This window comes from Elgaria multicarinata, chromosome 8, assembly GCF_023053635.1.
Source record: "Elgaria multicarinata webbii isolate HBS135686 ecotype San Diego chromosome 8, rElgMul1.1.pri, whole genome shotgun sequence".
NCBI lineage: Eukaryota > Metazoa > Chordata > Lepidosauria > Squamata > Anguidae > Elgaria > Elgaria multicarinata.
The window spans coordinates 58,909,899-58,930,759 of record NC_086178.1 but is presented as its reverse complement, the minus strand read 5'-3'; the positions used below and the strand labels follow the sequence as shown (position 1 = coordinate 58,930,759).

Genomic DNA, 20,861 nt, shown 5'->3' with positions numbered 1-20,861 from the left:
CATTGGCTATGGTTAATCCTGGTGCTGAACTTTCCTTTTGCTGCATTTAAAGTGAGGGGAGTAGAAATTTGCTCTTGAGAGCAAAGGGTGAGAGAAGGGAGTGTTGTTTACAGAACTGGTCCCTAATCTCTTAACCAGAGTTAAAGGAGAGTCAGAGACTTAGTTTGTATGTAACTGTGGCAATTTGTGGGTTAATTGACCCACATTTTGCTCAGCACATGACACGGCCATTTTGAATGTTCAACCCCCAATTGGGGGTTGCCATAGCTTAATCATAAGTTAAACAATCCCCAGGTAACCTACATTTAGTAGCTGTGTTAACTGTGGGTTGTTTAACCCATGATTAATCCATAGTGTCTGGGTTCATATGCCACGTAGCACCCTGATTGGCACTATCATTGGCTGAATATTCAAAAAAGCTGTGTAACGTGCCAAGCACACACTGCGACGAATCATGGGTTAATTACAGTAACACATAATTTCACACCATTATGTGTGAAGAGACCCCATGTTTTCTCTGTACCCCTGAGTGAAGATAAGATAGCAAAACATGGTTTTCATTCTAGAATTGTATGTCTAAAATCATGTGCACTCTTTTTTGATACCTGGTCAGGTAGTGATGCAGCTAGTTTTTACCTATGGACATGTGAATAATTTGGCTATTACGTTTAGAAATTAGTCTCCTTGGCTGACACACCTGAATTTACTTTTCTTTTTTACAATGCTATTTAAAAAACAAACCAATATGTCCATTAGTGCTGGAAACATGCTTAACATTTTTGATGGTGCCTAAGGAAACTTGTAGTGCAAGACTTCCAGTGTGTTGGTATTTGTCATTGGACAGGGTAAAGCACATGGTGTATGTCTCACTTTTGCCTCCCAGTAAATCATGAACTGACAGATTGCTAATCTGTGAGACCTGATTTGCTGAGAAATTGGATTGAACAGTTGAGAAGAGCAAACCTTAACACAAAAAGGCAACAGAATTCCAAGGTATCCTCTCCATTGTCATGGGAAGTAGTGCAGGGGGCTACAATTGATTGATTGATTGATTGATTGCATTTCTATACGGACCAATAGCCAAAGTTCTCTGGGCAGTTCACAAAAATTAAAACCATCAAATACAATTCACTGTATAAAACAAACCTTAATATAAAATGCAGAGTATAAAAGTAGAATACAATAACACAACGAGGATAAAACTGAGCAACAATGCAGACATTTATACAGATTTAAAATACAGATTTAAAACATCAAAGTTCAAAGACTATGATACTGGGAAAATAAGAAAGTCTTCACCTGGCATAGAAAAGAATATAACGTAGGTGCCAGGCGAAGCTCTCTTGGGAGCTCATTCCATAGCTTGGGTGCCACAGCAGAGAAGGCCTGCCTCCTGGTAGCCATCTGCCTCATTTCCTTTGGCAGGGCCTCACAGAAGGACCCCTGAAGATGATCTTAGAGTCTGGGCAAGTACATATGGGAGGAGGTGCTCCTTCAGATAACCTGGCCACAGGACATTTAGGGCTTTGAATGTGAATACCAGCACTTTGTATGTTAATACCAGACCTGGACAGGCAGCCAGTGACAATGGAAGAAGACTGGCGTAATGTGGCCTCGTTGGCCAGTCCCTGTACAATTGGAGGACTCCCATGGTGCAAGCAGAAGTGTCTTCCACTGATGGCCATTAAACATCTTGGTGTGTGTTTTAGGTATTATAGGTGTGCTGGCTAATATCAAGAAACTTATGGTGGAAGAAATAATAAAAGAGGTTACAACTCCATAGATTGGCTATCAAAATTGGGATTGCTTAGTGTAGAAGGGTATGTTTTACACTGCATGGATCTTGCTGCAAATTTTAAATAAATCAATGGCCTACATCAGAACACGCCTGCGCTTTTTCTCACACTCTTTGAGTTTATATATTCTCTTTATTTTCTGGCGATAACTAAATGCATCCCCCCAACGCATGATTATTAGACTTGGAGCTGAAAGAACCTTGGCATAGAGGTAAACTGGGGGGAAATAGCTGAAGAGCTTTTGTAATGTTGGACGGGCCAGACGTAAGTATGAGACCAGCTACTTGCAAAGTAAGCAGGAACTTCTGTTCAGTTCCCACATCTTGTGTTTGGGTCTGACTTCTCCAACATAATAAAGATGTCTTTTATAAAGATGACTAGCCACTTCCCCTAATGTGAAATTGTAAGCACCCGTATCGTAACTCAAAGTGGCTTAATTATTGAATTTTGTACACACACAAATATAATTGTTACCCAAGAGTTTATAGTAAATAAAATGGGCTGAAACTAACACATCTGAATTAATCTAATGAGATTGTCATAAATACTATCTGGAGGTAGTTGATCATTATTGGGCTTTATTTTCTAAAGTATTTTGGATATTAAGTTGCATGTAGAAGTGAGATTTCTAGGCAACGTTTGTTATGCATACTACTTATCTAATAGAATTCACTGTTGCAGGATGTAGTGATAGCCATTGGTTTAGAATGCTTTTAAAGGCAATTAATGGCAGAATATAATTTCTACGTTCCAGAGGTACTGTATACATGTGAATGACAAATGTTGGGGAAAGACAGGAGGGCTGTTGCTTTGGGGCCTTGCTTGTAGACTTTCTGGAGACATCTAGTAGGCATGTGTTGCACGACGTGGGTCCTTGGTCTGATCTGGTAGGACTCTTAAGCCATGATTTGCTATGATAGCCTGGAAGCGTAGCATGTTACACTGCTACATTCTAATCCTTATAGATCTTTTCAATGTAAAGATTCAGATGTATGTTCACAGATCTCCTAAGCATGTGTGTCCTCATGTCTGCATTTCACATGGAGTGTCCAGAGGTTGGGTTATGTGGACATGAGCCTATGCAGCCTCATTTTCCTATTTCAGTATCCTTGTGTTGCCAGCATTCCTCAAGGTCCTCCGATAAGACCTATCATTACAACGGTCAATCCAAACACTTTCAGAATAGCTTGGTAGATATCATTATTATATTGGATGCTCATAGAATTAATTCTGAATTATTAGGTCTAAATTTTAATATTTATTCAAACATATGTCTTAGTAAATATATGTGGTTTTTCTCTCAGGGCCATGCCATGTTTGCTACTTACATAGTAATGTTATCTTTCCTACCAATGCAAAGTAAAATGCAAAGTAAAATGGTTTTCATTGAGGAGGAGAACCCAAACTTTCCAACTAAACTAGAATACATTGAAAAATATTTGATCTTGAATTGATAATTTGATTTTGTAATGGTAAATTCCATATTGCTGCTGGAATAAGATTTTAAATAGCTAGATTTGGGTCAGAGGTCCAGTTTTTGATGCCTGTATTAACACTTTTGTATGCAGAACCAAAACTGTATGCAGTTTTATTTGCAGAACCAGAACTGCTATCCCGAAGCCTCTTGCAAACTTTCCATTTTGAAATCTGAGTGCATTTTGTGGATTTAGAATTTTGCCTATGGACAGACAACAACATGTCTGGCTGGCCAGTTTTTGGTCTTTCTCAAGCCAATAACTCCAGGAATTGAACACACCATTGTTGGCACTCCACCACTGTTGCAGTTTTAAAGTCAGTTTGATTCTTTCTTTTTGACAGGGGAGTCCAGTGTAACTCCTTCAAGACTGGAGTGACACTCAGCATCTGCATCTGCCTCATGTGAGTTAAAACCTTGGCAGCAGTATTTTGCACTAGCTGGAGCGGCTGCAGATTTTTTTCTTTTTCAGAAAGGTTATTAAAATGGTTGCAGGGTCTGTTTTAGCAGCAAAGGTAACACTAGCATGCATGGGTATTCTATACCTTAATTATATAGCTTCCTGTGCATACTGGCTTCTTTTGTGACATACATACTTCATAAAGAAGCCTACACTCCTTGGAAAACTAAAGTAGTTTTGAACACAGGACATGTTTTTTAATCACAATTGATACCAACAAAAATTGTGAATGCTGTCAGCTGGTTTGTATCCTCAATGCTTTGACCCATTTGCCAAATCACCACTCCCTGCAAATTCCACTCCCCTCCTCATTTTGTTTCTGTAGCTACATGGTCTCAATACATTTTTGGTAGCCTTTTGGTCTTTGCAGCTGTGTTAAAATTGACTGTAGGATTTGCATGTAGGGGTAACTGCACCAATTTGGCTCACTGCACAAAAGATTACGCATGGCAACATCTAGCTGCCTGCTGAATATTAATATATAGTACTGTATTCTAATCACTATAGTAAAGAATTTGCAATGATTCATTTCATAGTTGTTTTCCTAATGCTGAGCAATTTGTGGACTGAATATACATCAACACTAAACCATACAGTTTACCTGTACATTTCTGGATGTAATAATTTTGAATGTTATAATTCTTCAATTATGATGCTCCAATTTCGGCACCTAAACGTTGTTCACAACCGGCAGTCTTAAGTAGATTACTTGTTTGCAATCTCATATTACCCAAATGAGCACTTGCACAGCTTGCAAGAAAATGTCAGGAGCCTGTAGCTCATCCTGATTTATCTAAAGTGCTCTGTGGTGTAGAGTGTTGTCAAAAAGGGACATGAGCTCTGTGAATTCCAACTCCATTCCCAGTTGTCTAATTAAAGGAAAACTTATCTTGGGCTACGTCACAGTAAGCAGAGCACAACCTTTATAATCTATTTCCATCCTTGTAGTTCAGTCTTGACTGTCTCTGTGCAGATTCTTATGTTATCTGCACAAATAAATGCTTATTCAAGTGGTCCACTAACAGGAAGTAGGAAAAGTCTGCAAGGTTGTAGCTCCTTCTCTACATTAATCATAGATATTTGAAAATTGAGCAATTTGCAGAGTGTAAGTATTGGAGAGAACATCAAGCAAGGTCATCGAGGCAGACCTGGAGCACCTTGATGAAATATAGGATTTCTCTTGAACCAGGGACCAGAACCCAGCACTGCCAGTTACTGGAGCACAATTTCAAGCTTATAATAATGAGCACAGCACATAACTGAATATGCTATATTTGCCATGTTTGTCGTGAAGGGGCAGACTTATTCCCCATAGTTCTTTTACATCAAAAAGGAATCTTTAACATAAGTTGTCTGAGACTGGGTGAGAGATTTAGTTTAGTTTTAAGAGCTTAGAAGAAGGGGGACTGTAAGGCATCGTGAAGGGGAAAAGAAAGGGCAACAACTGGAATATTTTCTTCCCATGGCATAACATGAGATTGCTAAACTCTGACACTTGATTAGTAACTTTTCCTCCTATCTTAATCTGACCCTAACTCCCCAAGGACTCTTCTAGCTTCAAATATGCTCTTAAAAGCATAAACCTTCTGAAGGGAAATTAGGATTGGGGAATGTGCACCATGAGGCACATATTCTCAATCGTCACCTCACTTCCAAGATACTATTGACTTATTTTAGATAATTATATATTGCTTTCAGATATAACAACCTACCATCCTGTTCAGGTCTCCAGCCAGCTTAAAACAAGAGCCTTATAATACTCTTCAGGGCTCATTCAGAAGAGGAGGGTGCCTTTAGGAGAATTATAACAGCTTCTTAAATGATACTTTTTTTCTTTCCCACCCTCAGGAAACTTGCCTCCACTGTATTTGAGTCTGGCTGTCAGCCTGTAATCTTGGATACTTTCTGCTAAATGCAGAAAGAATCCAAGAAATGGGGAGCTTATGTAGAGTGGGAAATGTAAAATGTTCCCCTTTCCTTTTATCCTTCCTGAAATATAGCACTGGGATAATAATTTTTATCTCTTAGCATGCATCCGTACAGCCATTATCTCTTACCTCCCCAGATATTGTTAGGGACTCAATTGGGCCTACCACCTCCACCTGGCATGCATCCACTTTCCATCTTTATTTTCAAACTAACATCTCAACATTTCATAGGCCCTGGAACTCAGATGCCAGAACATGATTTCTCCTTTAATTTACATATGAATATACTTCAGTACACCTGAGTATATTTTACTTCCAAATTGCTAGGTGTGGGAGGAAATAAATAGCTTGTTGCAACGCAATAACAGTTGGCAATGCATCCCCACCACTATGAAGAGTGCTCCTTTCAGGGTTCCAGCAAGCCCTTCTCCAAGAGACTATAAACTGTAAAAGGGCTGAAGGGCATTCCACTTTTTCTGTTTACTTTTTCAACTGGCACTAACATTTTATAGCTACTGAGCATACTAAGGCTTTATAAGTCTATTTTGGGGGGCTTAGCCCCTTAGCAATTAAAATTTTTTTTTGGGTACTTCTGCAAACTTTAGAGTTCCCCTGAGCATGCTAATAATTTTCTCTTGTTTCTCGATGTTAGCACTATCCACCTGAGTTTGCTATTGGAGAAGGTGTTGTTGGTTATAAACGGGAGAGAGATAGGGGAAGTACAACCCCATTGGTTCTCCTTACTGGGCAGACATTATAGGCTGGGTATGGAGAACATGGTGATGTTTCAACTCTTATGGGCAGGGTGCAACAAAAAAAGGTGCATTGGGGGTGTTCTGCTCAATTCCATGGAACTTGTGATGTGGTGTCCCACAAGGATCCATCTTATCTCCCATGCTTTTAAACATCTATATGAAGCTGCTGAGTAAGGTTATCTGAGAGTTTAAATGAGGTGTCTTCAGTATACTGAAAATCTTAGTATGCTGATGGTGTTCTAAGAACGTAAGAGTTGTGCAAGATCAGACCAATGGACTCTCTAATCTTGCATTCTGTTCCCAAAGTGGCCAACAATTACCCAAAGGACCTTCTCTTCTGCCATTCCCAGACTGTGGAATGGACTGCCGGGAGAGATTTGCCAACTTAACAGTCTTTCTGAGTTTTAAAAAGCTATAAAGACTGTTCACTTCCAGCAGGCCTACCCAGTCGAATTTTAAGATGTCTGGCTGTTATTTTAATAATGTATTAGTTTTATATGTTTTTAATCAGTTTTATGTATTTTATAGTATTTTTGTATTTGATTTTGTAAGAAATTATTATTATTATTATTATTATTATTATTATTATTATTATTATTTATGAGAAACCCATAAGCAAGACTTGAGTGCAATAGCATCATCCTAATCATGTTATCCTGCAACTCGTAGCAGGAGAAATACTGCACCTGATACTGGAGGTCATATATAGCCATCATGACAAGTAGTCATTGATAGTCTTATCCTTTGACTGGGTTCAGATGATTGTACAGAAGGAAGAAGCCATTGTGACTTCTCCCCCTGCCCCTGCGTGTGCTGTACTGACAACCGCTATTTGCATAATCCTCTATGATGCAGTGCGGGTTGGTTTGCTGTTCAAACCTGGCATGCAGTGCAGCAGGGGTGGCTTCATAGCCACCCTGCAAATCACGATGTGCAGTCGCGGGGGTTTATGCAAATACCAGCTGCACGCGTGGAGGCGGGGGGAGAAGCCACAATGGCTTTTTCCCCTTGTCTGATCATCTGAACACAGAATCTATGAATTTGCCTAATCCCCTCTTTAAACCATCCAAGTTGGTGGGCATTCTTACTTTGTGGTCTTTGTGACTCACACATATGGGTTATGCACCTGCACAGGACACTCATTTGGAACATTTAGAGCTGGGCAGAATTTAAGCAAGAGTCCCGCCCACCTCCTCTGCACATGCTGTTTGCATGGCTCCTGTCTACCTCTTAGTTCCGTTTTGTTTGCCGCAGCTACTGGCAATATTTGGAACATCGTCCGCCTTATGGCTTTTTGTACAGAATTTAGCTTAGAGTTCCCTTCTAGAATGCTGATCAGACTTCTTTCTCTTCCTCTTTCTTTCCTATCTCCTCTGAGTTTTTCTTCTTTCCTTCCTTCACTTGTCTGGGCCACATGGCAAGAAGCTGGCACCAGCTCTTTTGATTTGATTTGATTTGATTTATTACATTTATATACCGCCCCATAGCTGAAGCTCTCTGGGCAGTTTACAAAACTTAAAAGCAGTGAACATTAAAAAGTATACAAAATTTAAAACCATCAAAAACATAAGCAGCATAAAAACAACGGTATCCATTTTGCAGCTTCTCACAGCACTCCTAGCCATGGAAAGTGCTGCAGGGCAATCCTCCCCTGAATCTGGTGTACTGACCCTTTTTCTGGCATCAGCTTCAGCCTTGCCTTCAGACCAATTTATTTATTTATTGCATTTCCATACCACTCAATAGTGAAGGCTTTCTGGGTGGTTCAGAAAAATCAAAACAGTGGCTGACCATGGCAGCTCAGCTTGGAACTGTACAGGTGGTCGAGACTAAAAGGTCAAACTGGCCAAGTCCTGAAATAAATGCCCTGTCTATCCTGGGCACCAAGATCAAAGAATAATAATAAAAAAGACTGCTTGCAGGATCAAATCGGATGATGAACCGACCCCATACCGAAACAACCACCCTCAGTACTGACATTTACACAATTTACAGTCTGGTCTCTGCAATCAATCCTGGAGAAAATGCAATTCCCATGGAATCGCAACTCTTCAGAGGAACTCACAATTAGAAGGTGAATCCAGGGAACACTTCTCCCTGAAACTCTACCAGTCTTCCTTAGGACCATTTTCCATGTAGGGTTAGATCCCTAGATACTGAGAAACCTCACCAGCCTCATTGGGGAGTTTCCTCCAGCAGTAGTATGATATTTTACAGGACTGTGGCAGAACTGAAAGGAGGCGAGAGCCACACGTATGCAGAGGAAGTGGTGGGGCTCCCTCCTAAACTGTGTTCAGCTCTAGAATGTTCTGAATGATCGTTCTGTGCAGGTTCATAACCCATATGTGTGAGTTCACAGATGACCACTCAAAAAACCATAGTTTTAGGTAAGCAACCTGACCATCTTGTGGCAGCAAATTGCATAGTTTTAAGTATGTGATTTGTGGAGACATACTTCCTTTTTCTGTCCTGAATTTCCACTGTTCAGCTTCCCATTCACTTTCTCAACACCATGCATAGTTTTATTTCTCTGCCATGTCCCACCTTACCATTTGTCTAACCTAAAAAGCTCCAAACATTCTAATCTTTTCCTTGTAGGGGAGTTGCTACAGCTTCTGTGAAAGAGTTCTCTGTTCCTTTTCTGCCAGCCTTCAGAAGGCTAATATTTTTTTTCCAGACTAGTATCTTTTGCAGGCTTATTTACAACTAGCTGATATGCCCGGCGTTGCTCAGGTCCATGAATAATGTTTATAACATTTATTTGAGATATAATAAATTTCTATGCAACTTATTCATCTTTAGGTTGGTTGGGTTTTTTAGTTTGAATTAGTAAATTGTTTAGTTCGAATAAATGGGAAATGGTGTTAATACGAACGGTATTTTAAATTAGAGTTTCATGAGAAACCACATTTTTTGTTTTACCTGAAAAGCCTACACCTCCTATCATGCCTTGGCCAGAGCAGCCATCTAAATTTCAAAACCAATCAGGACACACAACACCCTTTCTAGCATAATGGCTTTCCTTGAGTGTGTTTGCATGTATGCAGAACCTTATGGAATGATTATTGGGGGGAAATAACTGCACTTGCATTTTAAAAGCACATTATCTCAGTAATTCTTAGAGCCTTGTGTGTTGGGTTAGTATATCTTCATAATAATGAGTATGTATGTATGTATGTATGTACGCATGCATAATACTTTACAGAGTGTGAATAATCCATAACAGACAGCATCCACATGCAGTCACCCATCCCGCTGCAGGCCCAAGCCTTTCCAGCTGAGCAAGTGTGACACGACATACAGAAAAAGATAGATGCCTTCCCCAAGGTGATCACAATCTAAAGTTTGACACAGAGGCGGCAATGGAAGGAGGAGAGGAAGATGGAAGGGATGATGAATAGGAGTTTGGTTCAGTTACATGTACTTTGTTTCAGTGTGGAATAAGAACTATAAGATTGTGCCAAAGGCTTTGTGGAAAAGTTGGGTTTTGAGGAAAGATTTAAAGGAAGCCATTTTAAATATTGCTCAGATGCACCAGTTATCCAAATAGTGGAGTGCTTTGGTTTTATACACCCTCCCTTACATAGTTAATAACTTTTAATAAGAAATAGGCTCAATGTGCATCATCCTTGTTCGCATTATGTGCATGTTTTTTTAAATTATTTTTTATTGTAAAATTTAAACAAAACAATTAAGAGGAAAAGAAAAATTGTAGCTACATATCAATTATCTTATATAAGAATACAATAGTGTAACGTTTGTTAGTTAAAATCTACCAGACCGATTTTGCTCATTTTTCTTTTAAACTGAAGTTTGAGCAGTGTGGAGGTGCAGAAAATTTTGAAACTTCGGAAAAGTTCAAACCTCGAGCTTTAATAGCAATTAATTTCCTCCATGCCAAACAAGTAGGCAACCCCTTTACCAGCAAGATGACAGACAACCCCAACCCAGTTGCACAGTTAGGTAGTCACTGCCAGCAGGGAGGGGGAAGGGGGTGGAGGTGGCCAATTGGGTCATGAGGGAGAGGGTGGGATTGCCCCACATGCAAATTTTGGAGGAGGGATTCACTATGTATGGACCACATTTGAAACGCAAGATTCGCTTTGTTTATTGCTTTTTTGGAATTTGGAATTATTCTAGACTGTAATTATAGGTTCACAAATACATTAGAATTATTCCATGCTAGGTTTCATGAGTCTTTAGGGCAAATAATCCTACTTAACTATGTTCTAGTCCAGTGGTCTTCAACTGGTCCAGACCCGAGACCCAACCTGAAACATGGGACCCGCTTTCACAATTTCACAAATGCCCAACATGGCGGCCACAGCTTTGCTGGGACCCATGGGGACTGATCTTGCAACCCACTTTTGGGACACAACCCACCAGTTGAAGACCACTGTTCTAGTCTATGAAACAAATCTCTGTGTTGGGCAACATGCCATACAATGTCAGGGCTCATGGTTCTGGTGGGGCACCTTCTGAAGACACATGGAAGATACTGGGTGCATGTCTACACCTCCCGAAGTTCCGGGAGGGAGGGGGGAGGATCTCGCAATATGCTGATCGCGAGATCCTCCCCCTGCGTTCACAAGTGGCGTGCGTCATTCAGGGAGTGCTTTAGTGTGTTCAAAGTGTTGCTTTAGTGTGTTGCAAAGTGTTGCACGCATTGACTGTGTTTGCATGTCACGCTAAATCATGGTTAAGTGAAATATGCATGAGCTGCAGTGAGCCTTGGGCTCACATGCTCACCCCTCTTTTCTCCTCCTCCCATGTGGCTGGGAAGAGGACTGGTGTCTGGCACAACAAATTTTGATTAACACTAAATATGGTCAGTTTCAAACAAGACAACTTCAAACCATTGTTTCTGAAGCTGGCTTGTCAAAACTAACCATAGTTATTTTTAATCACAATTCCAGGCCTGAGTGACAACAGCAAACTGTAGTCCGTTTAAAAAAAACGGACCTGGAGCGCCCCTGCACTTGAAGAGCTCAGTGCCTGGTTCCTGGCTCCTCGCATTTACTCACAAGGAGCTGGGACAAAACCAGGATGGCTGCCCACATCTCCCGCAGTCTTGGGAAGATTTCGAGACCTCTGGAAAAACTGAGACCAGGTGAAAGAATACTTTCTTTCATATAGTAAACACAGTGTTGGTGGCTATGAGGCTCTGCCTTTTGTAGACTGACAACATTGAGGGACAATACGCTTAGGCATAATCGGCCTTTCATCTTACTTTCACATGCTGGCTGCTAAAAGTCCTGACTTGTGCCATTGTTAGATGTGGGTGCCTATCTCTTAAAAGTTGCTTACCTTCTTCTTTGCATCTCTAGTGCATGCAGCATCTGCATGCCAGTGCTTCCATTACCATTAGTGAGCAATTGCTTTGCCCAAGAAGGGCTGTGTATATGGTTAAGTTCTTAAACATTATGCTTCCCACAAGTTCTTCAGCTTAAATAAAAGTTTTTCCACATAGGATTCCAAAAATAGCTTAATGTAGATAACTCAGTGTCCAGCTAGATTATGCATGCACATTCTGATTGTGAATACAGTATATATTTTTCACAAAGTATGCATTTTATTAATTCTTATGACCTTCACATCTTTCTGAGAAGTAATCAGCTGTCTTCTCTTATTCTGTGTAATTTGTGTAATGCATATCTGCAATCTCCTCATCTCTGGAGCAGAGACTGTCCGTATTTAAATCTCTGGATTCCAGAAGAGGTTACATGATACCTATCTGCATCATTAGAGTTGGATAATGAGTGTTGCTTTCTATACATTAGTTGACATTATGACCTCATAATGTCAAGTAATGATAAATAATTTAACTCAATAAGTCTAAGGTACAGGTGCTATACAGAATGAGGCATAATTGGACAGGTAGTTATATTGCTAGAAAGGATCAAAGAGTAATAGTTGATTACATGTGAATAATTGGAAGAAACCAAATGCAATGATAGGTTTCAATATTATAAGCTTTACATGCAAGATAATGAATAGTATTGCGGATTACCGTATTTCTTCGATTCCAAGACACACTTTTTTCCTCATATAAATATCTCTAAAAATGGGGTGCGTCTTAGAATCACGGGTGCGTTTATTATTTCTTAGAATCAAAGTTTTTTTTCTGTTGGTGGTACTGAAATTAGTGTGTGTCTTACAATCAGTGATGTCTTAGAATCGAAGAAATACGTGTTTAAACCTTGGAGAATGTATGCCCATTGTAGGTCACTATGAGTGGCATACCCAGTGAATTTCTTTATTTTCTTTGAACAGCAGATCCTTTTGCAAAATCAAAAGCTGTTTTGAAAGTCCTAATGGTGTTAGAAGTGGTTTGCCATGTGACATAGTGGGGCTACTTTTTATGGAATATGAGCCCTAAGCCACTTCTGGGTGCTTCAAACTGGCTGTATAATCTCTGGAACTGGTTTATGCCTTAAGACATTTTAAGGAAAACTGGACTCTAGCAATTCATGTAATAAACTGCAGGACAGATATCTAAAGGAAAGATAGAATATATTATGCTATCAAGGTAAAGATTTAAAGGAAGATAAAATTTGTAAAATGCTACCATCAAGAAGGTGGAGAATAGCAATCCTTTGTGGTTGACAATGGGATAAACGAAGGTGGTTTACAGGAAGATAGATCTAGGTTAAATCTTAAGAATGCAAGGGAAAGTATTCATTGTATTTTCTTGGCACAAAGTAAGTGTTCTCAGGAATATGACAGAATTTTATTTTTTGGTGCAGGATAGTAACCTCACTTACATTTTATTAATACAACATAAGTTAACCTGACAATTGGTCTTTCAGTGAAAGGCAACTTAATCTGTTATACCACTTGACTAGATGCTTGATCTAGGATTAGGCTTCAGAATTATATTCTGAGTTTCATCATGACAAATAACTATCAGACTCACTTTTAATATGTGTATATAGAGGTGAAATGTGATAATGCTGTTGAGAGTATATTATTATCATCATCATCATCATCTATATACCACCCCATAGCTGAAGCTGTCTTTGAGCAGTAGCTAATATTTTATTTGATTGCTGAAATATAAACTTTTGTAAAGTTGGCAGTGTACTGTAATTGTAATAAAACTTTTTAAGATCACTATGGCGACCAAAGCCTGATACTTTATGGCTGCTGAACTATCGATAAAGACAAAGGACAATGGCAAAATTTCTTATTTATTTATTTATTTATTTATTTATTACATTTCTATACTGCCCAATAGCCGGAGCTCTCTGGGCGGTTCACAAAAATTAAAACCATTCAAAGTATAAAACAACAGTATAAAACCATAATATAAAATACAATATAAAGCTCAAAATTTCTGTACGTTTCCTGTCTTGCTTAGATGCTGTATTCTGTCTCTCTCAGTAACTTCTAACTGGAATCTTCTCATCTTGTCACAGTGTATAAGTCCCCAGAGTATGAGTCCCTTGGGTTTGACCTGACAGTTGAACGGTTAGTTTCAATCGGATACCCTCAAGAGCTGCTTAATTTTGTCTATGATCCTACATTCCCTACCAGGTAAATGACTTACTAAAGAATGTGTATATATCTATATATATTTGGTGAGGAGTGGTATTTTTAGCTTGTTGTTCAATAATTTGTAAGCACACTGAATTGTATGAGGTTCTTGAAAATTTAGGTTGATCTATCCACATAGAATGTGCCTCAAAAAACATCCCACCGATAAGTATATTGGGAGAGTGAGCTCCACAGTAGGAAGACCTAAATCAACAGTCGGATGATGCTCTTGCCCAATTTTTAGGTTGTGTAAAAATTAATTTTAGTCAAATTCAGGGCTGCTAAAGAGAATCTTGCATGAAACTATTTTGGGGGAAATACGTGTAGATATGGAAAAGAGTCAGTAATGATCTACAGCCTTTCTTAGGTGCTTTGTTGTATGTAGCAGGATTTCCGTGTTTTATGTCTCCCATCCAGGAGCTCTTCGTGCTATGTTAGAAGTTTCATCTGAGGTCATCTTGAGCTTTGGGAAGAGCACACTAGCCACCTTAGGGGATTCTTTCTAGAAGGGAGCCCTTGGAAGTCCCAGTGCATGCATGGAGCTCTCCCCTCACTGATTCTGGCCAATGTTTGCAACAGAAGCATGGTTGAAACATGCTGCGGTGCATTTAGTAAAAGCTAAAAGGAATGCAAAACTATAAATGGAATTATGTAGAAAAAGTTAACACTTGTTGGTACTTTTACTAGGCTCAATTCACATGTTTATTTTTGAGGGTCCCCTCATCATGACTTCCGTAAAACTTTTGAAAAGTTATTGTACTTTTCAAAATGCCCCACCCCCACATGAAAAGGAGGTAGTACACCACCATGCATTTGGTAACACCACAAAAAGAAACATGTATCAAACCTTAGTTGGTGGGCAGCGAAGAAAAGAAATGGCGGGGCCACTTGTGCCTTAACTTGCCACTTGCCCAAATTTCTTTTCCCTGGCGATGTATACTTATGTTTTACTAAGCTACTGCAAAGGCTTTTGAGAGTTAGCAGTGGTACAGTAGAACATGGGTTAGGATTGAAAAATTATGATCTAGGTTCGTTGTGAATCCCTTACACTAGTACTTAACCGCCTGGACAACTTGGATGCAGGTTCCTCAACTGCACAAGCTGAAAGCCCTGTATGTCTGCCTTCGGTATCAGACTATAAAAGTCTTGGTTCAGACAAGCAGTATCTGTTTAGCTTTTAAGCTTGTTTCCAAACTTACTTGGATTTCTCCTTACCTATAAGGGGATTTACTGACTACGTGATGAAAATCTTAGCAGTTAGGGTTACTTGGGTTGGCTGCCACTTCCTTGTTCTCTCACATTCAGGGCTGAACTACACATTACAGCAGACATGGGTGATCGCCTGAAGTGGTCTCCTGTAGTTATCCTCTTACCTCTTTCTCCTTGATCTGTAGTTTCACTTACCTAAAACTCTTCATACCATGCACCCCACCCTCTGCTGCTGCCTTTCTAATAATAGCTTATGATGTAGATTTTTCAAGGAGGTGCCCACTAAATAGATTGGCAATTTTCACCAAGTGAAAAGAAAAGGGATGATTAAAAGACTTAACAACCAGTTACTCACTGACAAGATAATTACTTAAGAGTCAAAGTAATCCCCATATGAAAAAGTGGGAGGCGTCTCATGGCACAATATGGAGAAACACTGAATCCTCTCTGCATTTCTCCCTTAGAGTAGTATCCTATTGTGCTCTTGCACTTGAAGGATCCACCACTCATGCAACAAGCTTTGGTGCTTCTAAAAATAATCTGAAATGAGCAAAAAATTTCATTCCTGGAATGGGACAGATCAGCGGAGCTCACAGAAGGGAGCTCAGCTGGCCTGTCCGAATTTGGAGACAAGTGTTTCCGCTCATTTTGGGCTATTTTTAGAAGTAGTAAAGCTCTGCTGCACAAATGGTGTGTCCTTCGAGTTCAGTGGAACCAGAGGAGATGGAGCAGCCTCATTGGATGTTCTTCATCTGTGCACTCCCTTAGCTGTTTAAATGAGATGCACACCCTTTCTGTGTGTTGAGGACAGTGCTCTGTTTAAACGTATAAAACTGCCACAGTTGTGGCTAGTTTGGCTTTACTGTTTGTTGTAACCAAGGGACTTCTGATAAGCCATTGAAGTTTTGTTCAAAGGTTTTAGCATTTATTTAGTGCTTTAGTGTGTTCAAAGTGTTGCACGCATTGACTGTGTTTGCATGTCACACTAAATCATGGTTAAGTGAAATATGCATGAGCTGCAGTGAGCCTTGGGCTCACATGCTCACACCTCTTTTCTCCTCCTCCCATGTGGCTGGGAAAACGACTGGTGTCTGGCATGACAAATTTTGATTAACACTAAATATGGTCAGTTTCAAACAAGACAACTTCAAACCATTGTTTCTGAAGCTGGCTTGTAAAAACTAATCATAGTTATTTTTAATCACAATTCCAGGCCTGAGTGACAACAGCAAACTGTAGTGAAATAAAAGTGGAAATAAAAGCTTCCAAGGTCGTTGTCTTGGTTACAGAAGGCTTTCTGTTAAGATAAATGAGCTAATTATTAGATCAATTGTACATTTAAACCAGGCAATGCAGACTATTTTTTCCTCTGCAGCTAAACAAAAGTTCAATGGGACTCTATCAGCAAAGTGTCCTCCTTAGGGTCAGATTCTAGTTTGGACAGAACGTGGTAGAACTGGCTCAGGTATGCCATTCCAATAGACTATCTTTCAAAGTCTTGCTGTTCATCACTGCTTGGTATATAATATATCATTCTTTGCTTCTTCTTCTTTGTATTAATAGAGGCCTGGTATTTGATTCCCTTTATGGAAATCTGCTGAAAGTTGATGCCTATGGAAACATCTTAGTGTGTGCACATGGCTTTAACTTCATGAGGGGGTAAGTCATTTAAGATAAGATGCAATCTGTATGTACATCTGGAGGTATGTTCCATTGCCCTTAGTGGAACTTCTGAATGACCATGAATAACAGTGGGCTGTTAGTTGTTTTCAAGAATCACCCCAGCCCTAACGTTTCCAAACCCTTGTACTCAGCTTTTCTTAATGCTTTAGTAGTAAACCGGAATAATACATACGTTGTGCCATCTAGTAAATCATAATGACTCTGAAAACCTGATGAACGAAATTACCTTAAGCGAGTTTGGACAAAATACACACAGGTCTGGTTCCATTGTATCTAACTTGGTTCAATCATGCTCCCTTCTTGCCCCTCCCCTTCCCTTCCCTCCTCACAAATCCAGTTTTGAGGAAGATATGATGGTTTGTTAAACCATGGTTTCCGGTTTTGAGAGAAAACAAGTACTGAGGAGGGTAGGTTTCTCTCTGTGGGTAATTTTTTGTTAAGTATCATATTTCACTTTAGTAAAAAAGGAACCGGAACTGTATATTTATTCAGGTGTTAATGTTGTCTTAAACCCTTTTCTTGGATAGCAGTATTTTAGAAGAGTTCATTTGGCTTTTTCATAGGTCTTATTGGCCCTGTCTTGAATTAACACAGATATTTAGAGAAATTGTTCTGACATCATTAATTGGCATATTCCCTTGTCCCTTACATTTTTCAGGCCAGAGATACGAGAGCAGTACCCTAATAAATTCATCCAGAGGGATGACACTGACAGGTTTTACATTTTAAACACACTGTTCAACCTACCAGGTGAGCTCCTAAAATGAGGGCGGTGGGAATTGTGCAATGAAGGTCGGCAGGTATATTTGATAATTTGGAAGTGGCAATATTAGGGATGCCCTCTTGGCTTAGATTATATGTGCTTCTCTTTATCCAGCTCTTCATTTTTAATAAATTGTCTTGCCTTGGTTTTCATACCTGGCTGTGCTTCCTTGTAGAGACCTACCTGTTGGCCTGTCTCGTTGATTTTTTTACTACCTGTGACAGGTATTCAAGGTGAGTGTATATCTTGATTATATAAAATCTAAGAGGCCATTCTGTGGCCACCAACTTTTTGCAATGCAATTATGTAGAAATCATTTCAAATCTTCTGATCTGCTGCTCAATGAAACTCACTTCACTGTGCATGGAAATACAGTTTGATTTAAGTCCTACAGGGTTCACAGAATTTCTTCATTCACAGATGAAAAAATCACTCTTAAAATAATCATTTAGCAGTTGGATACAACGTGATAGCTATTCATGAATTAAAGCAAAGCATGCAAGCAAGTATCCATCTAGCTTTATTGGAACAAGATTGGGGTATATCTGTAGCTAGTGGAATGTTGCCAATTATAGCTGTTCAGGGGCTCTCAGACCTCATGCAGTCTCCTTATTGGCTTCTCCCCTATATATGTCAGTTCTGTTCTTTGTTCCCTTTATCTTACAGCTGTGAAACAGGGTTTAAAGATGGAGACCTCTTCATGTCCTTCAGAAGTATGTTCCAGGATGTAAGAGATGCTGTGGATTGGGTTCATTATAAGGTGATTGACACTTTGAGATTCTGGATTGTGTCTTTAATTCAAAAGCCATTTTTGAATTTTACATTAATTATAGTGGAATTTGAACACGGTTGAATTTCTTTTGCCACCTTGTGAATAAATATTGACCAAGTAGCCCACCAGTATGATTGGAAAGGAGGATTTAATGAGGATAGAAATCTCTTCCCTTTAACTTCCGCCCTCCAGTTCCTTCCTTTCCCTCATAAAAACATAGGAAGCTTCCTTACATTGAGTCAAACCATTGATCTGTCCAGCCCAGTATTGTTGTCACTGGCTGGCAGCTCTTCAGGGTTTCAGGCAGACGTTTTTTTCTGGCCCTACCTGGAGATCCCAGGGACCAAACCTGAGACCTTCTGCAATTCAAACCATGTGCTTTATCACTGAGCTGCAACCCTTTTCAGGCACTGCTCAGGGTTGGAACTACCCCTTAGCTTCAGAAGTTGACCTGTGTCATGTGTCTTTCACCTTGCCTAGGTTTACCCTAGAAAATACTAAGTTCTACCATTTGAATGGCATGTTGTCCTATATTGGTTTCTCATATCATGAATGAGCCCTAGGCCTGTCCACCCCCGTGTTGAACCTATCGAGAGCCAATCTTTTGACATATGAAACTCTTCAAAGGACTTTCTGTATCTAGTGTTACTGATTCAAGTGTCACTGGTACATCTTTCTACAACATGATGACAGCATGGAAGGTGATACTAATATGAAACCTGAGTAAGATGTCTGCTAGACATCATTGCTTCTGCCATTTCATAAGGTTTCCCCTGTTGTTTCAGGGATCCCTCAAGGAGAAGACAGTTGAGAATCTGGAAAAGTATGTGGTGAAAGATGTAAGTATGCAGAAACTTTCCTTATTGAAAGAGGATAAATATTGATTTATTTTATGCAATCTTAATGAAGAATTTGTCCTGCTAGTTAAAATGATAGTTGCAGGATAGAATGTCCAGAGAAGCACAACAATTTTATTTGCAATTAACTGATGGTATTGCTGCTCCAGCAAATCTTGTCTTTATTTATGGGGAATAGTTTAGCACTTCCTCTTTATCCCCCTTCTTGTTAGTGGAACTTTAATACAGTAGCAATAAAAGTAGTCGTTTCCCCAACAAATGTAAGAGCAATAGTAAGCAAAAGAACACTGTAACAGGTGTGGTGAACATTCCAGTGCGCCTTCCAGTATCCTAAGGTGGACAGATTGGTGATTGCGCTTTGCAGGAGTTCCTTTGATGTGCTGTGATAACAGCAACAGACATTTTGTAGAACAAAGCTAGAGTATCCCATCCTAAATGAAAATCTAAGTGTCATGTTGTTCTAAAAATAGCTAGTAAATAGTCCTTGCTGCCTGCAGCCTCTCATTTTAAAATCATCAGGTTTCCGGTTACATATTATAAAATGTCTTTTGACATTTCAGTTTGAAAAACGTCTCGTAATTAAGGCCTGGCTAAATAGGAATTTAGCACAAATTATAACATGTGCATTAAAAAACCTTTCTGAAAGTTTGCCATGAGTCATGCTAAATCACACAGGCAGCACCTTTTTGTTTGAAACATGGCAGACTGTAGACATACACAAGAGACAGATGGGTGTCCTTGATACTGTTATCTTGAATCAATTATGGCATAAGCCCAGAAACCGGGGATGAGATTCAGTGGATCATACCTGAGACATGCAGGACTTTAGAAGGTGTTTTAGTCAGACTGAAAAATACGCATTTGGCAGTGTTCAAAATGGCAGTGTAGGCACTGCCATCTCAGCTGGGACATTTGAAGGGGCCCTGAAGGCATGGATTTCAACTCAAGTGGTTGTTTGCGAATCACATTTTATGTAAATACCTGTATTTTAGGGAAAGCTACCTCTGCTGTTGAGCCGCATGAATGAGGTGGGAAAGGTGTTTCTTGCTACAAACAGTGATTATAAATACACTGATGTAAGTACTCCAAGAATATGAATCTGCTTTCTTCTTCATAAACTATTATTTATAATGTGCTATGTATTTTGAACTTTATCATTGAGGAAGCTTTGAACTTTACCTCAGGGATTAGATAAAGTTCACTACTATAAAAGTATGGGCTGCAGGCTCCTGGATTCTTTTTCAAGATTGGTTACTAATTTAATGGGTGCCTCGTAGTACTGAGGAAAAGTGTGAAATATACTAAGGGGTATGGGTAATATACATTTTTTAAAAGACCCTCTGATATATTTATCAAAAATGTGTAGTTCACATTCAGTAACATTCAAACTATCAGAGTGAACCTTCAAGTATGTTCATGTGGGGTAGTACTTGAGCTTGTGTGGACCCCAGTGCTCCTTCCCCACTCCCCTCATTGCAGAAAGCTGTAAACAACTAAATTGGGGAACCCATATTAATGTGAATACAGGATCCCTCCCCCTTATCGAATGAGACTGAATGCTTATTCTATCGTTCTATAAACATTTGTTTGAGTGAGTCCTACTAAATGTACTAGAGTTTACTACCAAG

The 20,861-nt window shown here is 39.5% G+C and overlaps 1 protein-coding gene across 4 annotated transcripts in view; it reads left to right on the top strand.

Annotated features, from left to right (window-relative positions):
- Positions 1–20,861, top strand: part of NT5C2 (5'-nucleotidase, cytosolic II) — a 67,567-nt gene that overhangs the window by 33,556 nt on the left and 13,150 nt on the right. For 2 of the 4 annotated variants that reach the window (XM_063132585.1, XM_063132588.1), the window contains 7 exons: positions 13,832–13,949; positions 16,722–16,817; positions 17,500–17,591; positions 17,780–17,837; positions 18,271–18,364; positions 19,162–19,215; positions 20,226–20,309. In XM_063132585.1, the coding sequence (XP_062988655.1) occupies positions 13,832–13,949; positions 16,722–16,817; positions 17,500–17,591; positions 17,780–17,837; positions 18,271–18,364; positions 19,162–19,215; positions 20,226–20,309 (596 nt within the window). Of the gene's footprint in view, positions 1–3,614; positions 3,675–13,831; positions 13,950–16,533; positions 16,624–16,721; positions 16,818–17,499; positions 17,592–17,779; positions 17,838–18,270; positions 18,365–19,161; positions 19,216–20,225; positions 20,310–20,861 lie in introns of all 4 variants that reach the window. The other 2 variants (XM_063132589.1, XM_063132587.1) reach the window with 2 other exon arrangements.